At 54.4% G+C, this 11,618-nt stretch overlaps 1 protein-coding gene across 1 annotated transcript; it reads left to right on the top strand.

The window, feature by feature from the left end:
* Positions 1 to 5,368: 5,368 nt before the first annotated feature.
* LOC126176344 (serine/arginine repetitive matrix protein 1-like) lies at positions 5,369 to 6,870 on the top strand. Its single transcript, XM_049923496.1, has 2 exons — positions 5,369 to 5,545; positions 5,794 to 6,870. The coding sequence occupies exons 1-2, from the start codon at positions 5,369 to 5,371 to the stop codon at positions 6,868 to 6,870; spliced, it is 1,254 nt and encodes a 417-aa protein (XP_049779453.1).
* The last annotated feature ends 4,748 nt before the right edge of the window (positions 6,871 to 11,618 follow it).

The following is an 11,618-nucleotide window of genomic DNA, read 5'->3' as shown; positions in this document are numbered from 1 at the left end:
CGCTGTCTGCCGGTCGGCCTAAGATGTTGTTGACCCCTTCCGGATTGCCCTTCCGGAGCCAATACAGCGCACCCCTTTCCCTGACCAGCAGGTCAAGTGGGGGGATTGCTGTGATGACAAGTAACGCATCAGCGGATGTCGTGCTGTATGCTCCAGTGAGGCGCACCAGCGCTTGGCGCTGCAGCCTCCTCATCGCCGGCGCAGGTTTTCTCTTTCTCAGTCTATGAGCCCAAACACTCGACCCGTAAGCCGTGATGGCTACAAGAATACTCGAGTGATACAGCCTTAGTGTATGCAGCGGCAGGTGGAATTGCCTGTTTGCAATGCTGGTTTTTTTGTGGAATAGGGCTTGGCCTTTGCGACATACGAACTCGATGTGCGCAGTGAACAGTCTGGACTCGTCAAGGTGAATCCCCAGGTACTTCGTCATGTATGTTCGCCTGATTGCTCCATTGTTTGCTCCTCCAGCTATTCGGAGCAAAGGGTCACGCGCCAATCGGCCGCGCAACATGACATACACAGTCTTCTCTACAGACAGCTTCAGCTTCACTTTCTGGCACCACTCCTGTAGTGCGTTTAACGCTGCATTGCAGTTTGCTTCTAGTATTGCCCGAGAATCACCTTCTATCACTAGAAGAATGTCATCAGCGTACGCCACCACGCCTCGCACTTGTCGCAGTTCCCCAAGTTCCTCCAGCACAGGTTCCAGACCCACGTCCCAGAATATGGGACCGCAGACTGAGCCCTGTGGGCATCCCTTAGTGATCAACTTCTCAACCGCCCGCCCCGGGCACCGCAAGACCGCCCGCCGGTGTCGGCAGTAGTCAAGCAGGCACCGGTACAGGGGCCCAGGACATTCCAACTTCCTTAGGCTGTCGAACAGAGCCGGCCACCATAGGTTATCGAAAGCCCCGGCGATGTCGACCATTATCCCCGCAACGTACTTAGCGGTAGATGTGTCCACTAACAACATTGCCTTGTTTATAGCATCTTCAGTACACAGGCCCCTCCTGAATCCGTATTGGTCGGGACTTCGTCCCCTAAGCTCCCGGTGTTGCTCTAGCCGGAGGCATAGGAGCTTCTCCTGGAGCTTGGCCATGGAGTTCAAGAGACAGATTGGTCGGTACGATTTCGGCACTTCTGGATCCTTGTCATCACCCTTTCGCAGTATAACCACTTCGGCCGTCTTCCACGACTCTGGTACCCGTCCCTGACGTAAACACTCGTTGTAGAGGTTTGTCAGGTAAGGGCAGATCTCCGCGCATAAGGCTTGGAGAACTTCTGCAGCGATTCCATCTTGTCCCGTCGCCTTCTTTCGGCGCAATTCGAGAATGGCTATGGTAACTTCACGTTCCGTGAATGGAGCAACTGGCGTCTCATCGGCATACGCCTCATTGAGTTGTCTCCTCATATTTCCCTGTTCCTCATTCTCATCTTCGCTACTATCATCTGGCAACAAGGTGCTCATGAGTAGCTCGGCTGACTCTTGCCAGTCCCTGGTATGGCTGCCATCAATCTTCCTTAGGGTTGACAGGACCGTCGGTGACCGAACTTTCGCCGCTGCAATCCTGTACGGCGTTCCCCAGGGGTCAACCGCCAGACTGTCACGAACGAAAGACTGCCAACTCTCAATCCGTACCGTGTGCAGCGTCCGCTTAAACACCGCCTTGGCCCGCCTGTACCGCGCGAGCGTGGCCTCACGCATGTGATCGCCTATGCTGCGCTGGTATTGCCGCCGCGCCCTTCTGCATTCGCGTCGGAGACGCTGCAGCTCAGGGTTCCAAGGCGCTTTAGGCGTTTTCCCAGTGTGGGCCAATGGGACTGCGCCCGTTGCTGGTGTCTGTATAGCCCTCGTCAGATCCTCTGCAGCTTTATCCACGTCCACAACGCGATCCATTGGCCAATTCGTTATCACTAGATTTCCTCTTAGTCGATCCCAATCAGCCTTTCGCCAGTTGTACTTGACGATGCCGTTCACCTGGTCTTGAGGAGGAGGCTCCCCATCATAGGCTACAGTGAAAGTGATCAGATTGTGGTCACTTAGTGTCGTTCCCCGCCATACCTTCCAATTCTCCACATGGAGATTAGCGTGTGCACTCTTGAGTGACACATCAATGTTCGAGGTCGCCCCCCTACGACCTTCGAAAGTTGGTGGGAGGTTTGGTCGGTTCAACACTTCTAGTCCGAGCTCGAGAATTGCTTCAGCGAGTCACTCACCCCGCCGGACGGCGCGTCTCGCGCCGAGAGGCGTGATGTCACTGTGCCATAGGGGTGACATGGCGTTTGCGTCCATTGTGCAGATGAGCAGGTCATTGCGATAGAACCCAACCGCCTCTTTTAACTGGTCGATATACGGCCTTTCTCTATGCCTGTACTGAAAGTACATGTTCAGCACGAAAAAGGTGAAATCGCCAGTGTTTATTTCGGCTAACACCATGCATCTGTTGCTAAGGTGCGCCACTTTCACTGCTCTCAAAGATCGATTTAGCACAACGATCGCTGCCATAGGGTGCTCTCCCCCTGCCAGGATCTGAGCTGTAGTCGGCATATACAGGATCTTTCCGTCTTTAGAGTATGGCTCCTGTAGACATAAAATGTCTAAGGACTCCTCCTCCGCTCGGCGTCGCACCTCGCACATCACCGCTTGCGATCGCGCGCAGTTCAGCTGTCCTATTTTAACCAACACGGGCATTGTGATGTTTCACTGTCCGGTCGGCAACAGGTGAGGCGGCAGCCGGTAAGGAGACGGTTGACGAGAGGTCTTGTCTCCCATAGTCTGTCCGCTGGATTTTACGTTGTGTGAAGATTTTGTAGTATTCGCACTCTTTGCCTGGTGTTCCGCATTTTCGATTTCGCTTTTTGCACGGAATGCAGACCGGTTGGTCCCCCGCTTTTCGACAATCCTTTCTCATGTGGCCGTTTTCGCCACAGTGTCCGCATGTTATTATACTCGGGTCCTGCTTGCAGAACCTTGCCGAGTGATTCACATCTTGGCACCGCGTGCAGACAGCTAAGTCTAGGTAGTCATCAACTGGCATGGACTCGAAGCCCATGTACAGTCTTTTCTGCCTAAGGATGGCGACTCTGAGTCTGGGGCTTACTTCCACCACGAGATGTGATGTTTGTTTGCCCCTTGGTCCAGTCCGGAACTTCGGCTTAAACTCCTGGCGGAATTGTGTTTCTGGAAGTCCTCCAAGGTCGTTTTGCTTTCGAGTTAGCTCAACCACAGTTTCATTCTTCATGACGCAAGGTACATGATATATGATTATCTGCGGATTGAGCTTTTTCGGCAGTTCGCATTTCAGAGCTTCTGTCAGTTTGTTATTGGCGAGAAGTTTTTGACGATCAGTCTCAGACGCCACGTCCACGATGAGCGTCGGGCCGTTGGTGGCGACCCGTGAGAACTTCACACCATCTACCTCTGGCTTGACCAGGGAGGTGAACTTCTTTCTCACTTCTGCTCCGCTTTCGTTTGCCTTTGACTTGATGAAGAGCGTAGCCTTCTCAGTCTGGGCTCTTGTTATCATCGCCTGCGTTTTCCGTTCTGTCGAGGGTAGAGCGGCGGCAGCTTGTGCAAAGGTCTTTGGCGGCGCCGGGGGCACCGCTTTCGTCCTCGCCAGCTCATCCTCCAAGGCGTCCACCCTTCCTGTGAGGGCCGACTGCGCCATAGCCCAGTCAAACAACTTAGCTCTCAGTTGTCTCTTGAGGTCACTTAGATTTTTCTCCTCCACCAGTTGCCCCGGTTTTAGAGAGTCGTCCACGAGTTCGAGGACGTCCTCGAGCCGCGTCGCGATGAGCTGTATGGTCGCAAGATCGCTGGGGCTTGCCTTGTATGGGGACTTGCCGTCCTCGACTGGGCCGCTGGGCTCTTGCCCGGCTACCTGCGCCGAGTCCGGCTGCTTGTTTTTCTTCCGCCTCTTCCGTCGAGTCCCGGGCTTGCGCCCTTCGGTTCCCGACATTGGCGTAGAGGCGCGGCTACTGCAGGCACTTTCACTGACTGGGCCGCTGGGCTGCTGCCCGGCTACCTGCGCCAGTTTCCGCGCACTTTTCACCGTTTCCGACGGTGGAGATTTCGGCCGTGTGGCCGCCGTCTCTCCCGCCGGGCGAAACTGGGTGGACGTGCCAGCACCGACTGGGCCGCCGGGCTTCTGCCCAGCTACCTGCGCCAGCTTTGGTCCGTCCGCAGTCTTTCCCGCCGGCGGCGTCGTCGGCCGTGAGGCCTTCGTCTTCGCCTTCGGTTCAGACTTCCCCGTTGCGCCGTCCCCGACTGGGCCGCTGGGCTTGCGCCCGGCTACCTGCGCCGGTTCCGGCTTATCTCCCGCCTTGGGCGCCGCTCTTGGCGCCGGCTGGTGGGGTGGCGGCATTAGCTCGGTTGCAGCGTCTGCACTCTGCGATCTCTGCCGAAGCACTTTTCGCAGGTGTTTCTTCTGCTTCCTCAGCTTAGCCTTGCGGTCTTTCTCACTGTCACTTTCACTCGTGTCAGCGAGCGTCCGTGACAGCGTCTCGCTAGCGGCAGTCTTAGCGCTCCGCACACGGGGTGTCCGGAACTCCAATTCTGGCGCGCTAAGCGCGGGGTCATGGTCTTGTGGTCTAGGGACCTCCGACTGCCCTTGTTTTGGGAGTTCGTCAGTACACAAGGTGTCCGACTCGCTCCCCGAATGGTTGGTGTGTTGACTCCGCGACGGCCCACCAGTTCCGTCGGGACAAGGTTGTTTGAAAGAATCCATGTGATTCCCACGAACAGCTAGGGATCTATGTTGTCCACCCAGGCGTCGCCCCGCACACCTGGGTAAGCCTTATACAACAGAGGGTCGGCCGGTCCTCTGAGGTGGCTGACTCATGACTGTTCACAACTCAACAGCCTTGCGCCCCATAGCCGCCAGCTAACGCAGAGGGTGAGGGGTGATTATAGAGATTGTCCTTCTCTTGCCCGGGCGGTTAAGCCAAGACTCCGGTCCGAAACACGCACGACGTTCCACTGCGCGCCTCACAGCGGTCGTTGAAGTGCGTGTCTCAGATTACGGCCGTCACTGGTAGCGCTTGCCAGCTCCGGGCTAGGGCACCCCGGGTTTGCCAATCCCGTACGGCGACTGCATTAGCCTCCGTCCCTGAGGTCGTGGTCTTTGACCACTCAGGAGCATCCTCCTGTGGCAGCTCCTGGTGACTTCCGCGTTGCGGTGACCGTTGCCGGTCTCCCCTTCGCAGTTGTCCGCCAAGGAATCCTCCGAGCGAGGCCGAGACGTCGTCCGCGTTGCATCCTCTGAGGGTCAGAGAGCGCTTCGCAGTCAGACGCCCTTCCCCGCTCGTGGACATCGGCCTGCTTCCACATAAGACCTCTACAGTGAGAGACTTAGTTTCAGCAGGAACGATGACCGCCAAAAACTCCCCACTGTGCACAGGGCAACCGCCGCGTGCCGGCAGCTGCCGACACGCGTCGCTGCACGCGCACGTCCTACATACGAGCTTGGATACTAGACTCATGAGTCCGACACCTACAAACGCTCGCAGTAGGTGGAGGCGCACGCTCGGCGTGACAGACCTCCATGTGGGAAGTTAAACTCCCGTGGCACTTGTGTCTTGGAGCGATGCATCCCACGTCCGATAAATCGAGCGCCGTAACACTTCGTTCCTGACAGGTGAGGCGTGAGCTCCGTAGCGCACACAGGCAGAGACGGAGGCACGTCCTCGCAGAGAGACGCTGTACAAGCCAGACTTGCGCCCGACAGGTTAGCAACCTCTGCAGGTGACATACGCAGCATGGCTAGTGCATCGCGAAATGTCCTTACGTGAAAGCGGCGCCCGCCACACCCCGGCCGGAGCCGGGGCGCAGCAAGCGCCGCGAACGCAAAAGCGGCGTCCGCCGCATCCCAGCCTGAGCCAGGACGCAGCAGACGCCGCCACAGCAAAAGCGGCGCCCGTCGCACCCCGGCCAGGAGCCAGGACACAGCAAGCGCCGCCAAAGCGAAAGCGGCGCCCGCCGCACCCCGGCCGGAGCCGAAGCGCAGCAAGCGCCGCCAAAGTGAAAGCGGCACCCGCCGCACCCCGGCCGGAGCCGAAGCGCAGCAAGCGCCGCCAAAGCGAAAGCGGCGCTCGCCGCACCCCGGCCGGAGCCGAGGCGCAGCAAGCGCCGCCATAGCCAAAGCGGCGCCCGCCGCACCCCGGCCGGAGCCAGAGCACAGCAAGTGCCGCCAACGCAAAAGCGGCGCCCGCCGCACTCCGGCCGGAGCCAGAGCACAGCAAGCGCCGCCAAAGCAAAGGCGGCGCCCGCCGCACCCCGGCCGGAGCCAAGAGCACAGCAAACGCCGCCAACGCAAAAGCGGCGCCCGCCGCACCCCGGCCGGAGCCAGAGCACAGCAAGCGCCGCCAACGCAAAAGCGGCGCCCGCCGCACCCCGGCCGGAGCCAGAGCACAGCAAGCGCCGCCAACGCAAAAGCGGCGCCCGCCGCACCCCGGCCGGAGCCAGAGCACAGCAAGCGCCGCCAATGCAAAAGCGGCGCCCGCCGCACCCCGGCCGGAGCCAGAGCACAGCAAGCGCCGCCAACGCAAAAGCGGCGCCCGCCGCACCCCGGCCGGAGCCAGAGCACAGCAAGCGCCGCCAACGCAAAAGCGGCGCCCGCCGCACCCCGGCCGGAGCCAGAGCACAGCAAGCGCCGCCAACGCAAAAGCGGCGCCCGCCGCACCCCGGCCGGAGCCAGAGCACAGCAAGCGCCGCCAACGCAAAAGCGGCGCCCGCCGCACCCCGGCCGGAGCCAGAGCACAGCAAGCGCCGCCAACGCAAAAGCGGCGCCCGCCGCACCCCGGCCGGAGCCAGAGCACAGCAAGCGCCGCAGAAGCGTGCAAGTGCCATTCGCCAGTGAGCAAGGATACTAGACACAAGTGTCCGACACCTTAGCGCCCACGGCGAGCAGAGTGCGAGACTCAGCTTGGAGAGGCCGGTTACCCAGTCCCTCTGCGTCTACGCCTGCACCCCGCACGGGAGTCGCCCTTCTCTCATTGGTTTCACCGGTTTCCCGGCTACTCACATCTTACACCACGGGAAGGTTGAGAGATCGGACATTTAGCCGCCCGTCTTCTACCAGTATAGGTGGACTCCATCACTGGTTAGACAGCATAACGGCCTTCGTAAGATAGTAGATAGGGACAATTTTTCAATTTTTTTTTTTCCAATTTATTATACATACAGAAACCCACTTCCTAATACTTATGCGTGGGCATACTACTTCTAAACATTGCTACTGGATTACAATAGTGCTTACATTTTTCAAAAACAAACAATAATAACAAAATGAGCATTCTGCTCCACAAAACAAAAACAAAAGAAACGGCCTCTTAGCCTCCCCAGGCGATACCTGGAGAGTTGCCCGTCCCTAGCCACGAGGAGGCGGGCCGCTACCATCTATACGAAACCACTGTACAAGATACATTTCTCCCTCCACCACCCCTTTTGATCTACTCTACTATATGATACACTATTTACAGCAAAAGAAGTCAAACATCTACATTTTCTTTTGCACTTACAAGTTCAGATGTTAGTCACACTTCAACATTACACAATACATCATTTGTAGCGAGAGGGAGCCATCACCTACACCAGATTACTCCTATCAACACACCCTGTGATATTTATCTTGCTTAACACTCTTCCTCTCGCTGAAAACTTCCTTTCCCAATCAGCGGCCAAGCCCCAGGCGGTCCGACGTAAGTCGCCATTCCTGGGGCGGACCAGCTAAGGTATCCGTTTGTTAATCTCCAAGTAATTAATGTCTTGTGTGACAAAGTCATGCTAGATAATTTCGCTGCGCCTCAAGAGACACAGCATTAGTCAACTTCGAAAAAATTTTATAATTATCCACATTATTTAAAATGTTGTTCACATCCAGTGTTGGTAATAGCTGCCTCTCCTCCGAGGCAGCTTGATCATACATAGGACATGAAAACACCACGTGCTCAGGCGTTCCTTGTGGGAACCCACAGTCACACCTTGGCGAGGGTCTTTTTCCAATTCTGTGTAAGTATTCTGGATATGGTCCATGACCAGTCAAAAACTGAATAACGCCGGGGGATGGCGTTATTACTTTATTCTTGAGTCGTGTCCTGACGCTCGGCATGAATGTATAAACACGCCTACCCGTCTCGGAGTGATCCCACTCCTCTTGCCATAGATTTAATAAATGGTTTTTAATTGCTCTGATGCTAGTGAGGGGTGCGCCCATTATATTTCGAACACGCTCGATGTCTTGTTTCTGCAGCCAATATATTGCCGCATGTTGACGAATTATCAAGTCCAATGGACACAACCCCATCACCACCAGCAGAGCATCTGTGGGACTAGTTCCGAAGGCGCCAACACATCTTACAAGGACATTTCTTTGAACCCGTCTGACCGCCTCCGCAGGCTTCACCAAGGCTAGCCTGTGGGCCCACACACTTGCACCATACCCAACTATAGGTGCTAAGAGACAATTATGGTACATGCGCAGTGCTTTCTGCGGCAGATGAAAACGCCGCTGCCCTATGGTTATAAGTTTGTTAAACAATGCCAACGCCTTTGCAGCAGTCTGCTTAATGTGCTCACCGAAATTCCAATATTCATCAAGATGGACTCCTAGGTATCTTGCAGATCTTTGCCTGGAAACTATAACATCATTTATTCGGACCGTTGGGTCTCTATTAAGCTTGCCCTTCAGCAACATGTACAATGATTTCCTAGGTGCCACTTTCAGTTTTGATTTATTACACCAATTCTGCAGCAGCCCAACGGCTACTCTGACACGTTCTTCAATTACGTGTCTGCTGTTCCCCTCCACAAGTATGACAAGGTCATCCGCATAGGCCACAACACCCAAGACTGAAGCATCCCCCTGCCAGATGTTCAGCAGCGGTTCCATAGTTATATCCCAGAAAACTGGGCCTAAAACAGATCCCTGGGGACAACCCCGGGATATTTGTTTGGATACTACAGCACCGGGAGCCGTGATCCTTGCCAGTCTATCATCACAGTAGGCCTCCAGACATCGATACAGCGGCCCAGGACACTCCATCTCACGCAAGCGTGAGAAGAGCGCCAGCCACCATAGGTTGTCGAAGGCCCCTGAAATGTCCACCATGATACCCAGAACATACTTTGCACGGGCCGAGTGGACAGTTAGAGACACCTCGTTGATCGCGTCCTGTGTGGAGCGACCCCTTCGGAATCCAAACTGCCGATCACTCATGCCATACAAAGCCCTATGGCTCAAGAGTCTGTCAGTGAGCAACTTTTCAAAAGTCTTCCCCAACACGTCTAGAAGACAGATCGGTCGATATGACTTGGGAGACTGTGGATCTTTATCAGAACCCTTCTTGATGACCACCACTTCTGCAATTTTCCATCTTCTTGGATACTTCCCCAGTTGTAAACATGTATTGTAGATTTTGGCCAAGTCTGGAGCAATCTGAGGGGCTAAAAACTGCAGTATTTCTACTGGCACCCCGTCAGGACCAGGTGCCTTCTTCCTGGCAAAAGTATGAAGCGCTGCGACCACCTCCTCAGACGAGAAAGGATACACATGTGCTTCATTTTCATATGGCACAAATAAAGAAGTCCGTATTTCCCGCTGCTCCACAGTGTCTTCCTCAACAACATCGTCCGGCAACAAGACCTTCAACAGGGCTGTTACTGTATCTTCCCATGTCATTGTACACTGTCCATCTTCCAACTGCAGAGTAGACAGCATCGTGGGGGCTCTGATTTTTTCTCTTACAAGTTTATATGGAACCCCCCAGGGGTCCAATCCCAGCTGTTCAGTCACAAAATTCTGCACGACTGCCGTCTTGCTCGTTGCACAGAATCCTGGTATCGGGCCTTGAGTCGACGATAGATCCTTAGATGGTACTGTCTCTCATCATGCGTGAAGCTCCTCTGATAATTGCTCCTCGCCCGTCTGACAGATCGCTTGAGCTCAGTCAGCTCCGGAGACCACGGAGTAGCCTGTTTGCGAACAAACCTTGCCACCCGTGGAACAGATGCAGCAATAGCCGCCACGACAGATGCGACCAATTCGTCTACCATCTCATCCACATTGTATATCTCCACGTCTGGTTCCAGCCCTGGAGGACGAAATACCTGTGCCAGCCGGTCCCAGTTCGTCTTTTGATAATTGTAACGTTCCACCCAGTCCCCAGGATCTTCTTCAATCACCATGAAGTATTCAAAAAATATACAATTATGATCACTAATTGTGAGATTACTCACAACTCTCCAATTTCTGATGTGCGGTGCTGCGCATTGAGTTGCAAGCGTTACATGTATATTAGAAACAGCACCCGCTCTTCCTGAAAAGGTAGGCGGGTTACCAGGTTGATTTACAACTTCAAGCTGCATCTGCATTATAAGATCCTCCAGCTCAGCTCCCCGCTCATCTTGCTCAGCACTAAACCACATTGGGGACTTTGCGTTAGCATCCATACATACAATAACCGGCTTTCCTTGTAACCTTGTTAGAATCCAGTCCAACTGGTTAAGAAATCCAATGATATGTTGTCTAAATTGACAGTATACATTGACAAAATATATCAAATGCGACATCAGATTAAGTTGGACCACAATTACATGTTCATTGCAATATTGTGTAAGCACAGTTGTTTTAATACACTTGTTTAAAACAACAACCGCGCTCATGGGATTCTCACCAGAGAACACCACTTGCGCGGTTGCAGGAAATCCAGGAATCCGACCAGCACAGGAGGCAGGTTCTTGAATTACCAATATATCCAATAAATCGTCTTCCGCGATTTTTCTGAGCTCTTGCGTAACCAAATGGCTACGCATAGCGTTAATTTGTAGCACTTTAAAACACCCCATCAACCAGGGGGATAGAAAACATGCAGGCGGCTAGCGGGCCATGGCTTCGAGAGGTCTACAACATTCCTACCGTACATCTTTACCATGTCTTTATATATTTTCTCAAGATCAAATTTACGGCCTCGCCTAGCAAATACCTGCTCCACCAATTCCTTTAATTCGTCATATTGCGACGGAAGATTTGCCGCGTGCAAACTTATGCAATCCACGTCCTCCAAGGCTGGATACGTGACGTCTTCACCGTTACTATGTCCAGTTCTCACAAGCTGCCTCAGTGCAATTGTTAACAATGCCGGCTCCTCGAGCCTCTTTAATCGCAACATACATTCAAAATCATCATACACCCTTCCTGGACCAACTGCATTATAAGAAACTCCTTCACCATTATTTACAATATTCACCTCTAAACTACCACTACCACCACTACCACCACTACCACCACCACCACTATTATCTTCAGTAGGGACTACACTCGCAACTTCTTGGTTCGACATCTGCAGGTCTTGCTTCACAGGTTCCTCCAACTTGGTACTCGACAGTCGACAAGTTAGCCGACCGACCGCCGTCTCCGAGTCGACATCAGTCTGGATGCCGACGTCGACCGCCAACCCTCCACTGGTGTCCCGAGCCTCGTCCGGGCTATACAGCGAACCTGTGGACAGAGCCTTACAAATTAACTTGCCGCGCTCCGCGTCCCTTTTCAGTTTACTTGGTGACTTCTTTTTCGGCGCCTTAAGGGTCGCCATAGTCAGTCCTCTGTATTATTCTATCGAGG

The sequence above is a fragment of the Schistocerca cancellata genome, chromosome 3 (genome assembly GCF_023864275.1).
Source record: "Schistocerca cancellata isolate TAMUIC-IGC-003103 chromosome 3, iqSchCanc2.1, whole genome shotgun sequence".
Classification (NCBI taxonomy): domain Eukaryota; kingdom Metazoa; phylum Arthropoda; class Insecta; order Orthoptera; family Acrididae; genus Schistocerca; species Schistocerca cancellata.
The sequence above is the reverse complement of the archived record's forward strand: the minus strand, read 5'-3'. Positions and strand labels throughout refer to the sequence as shown.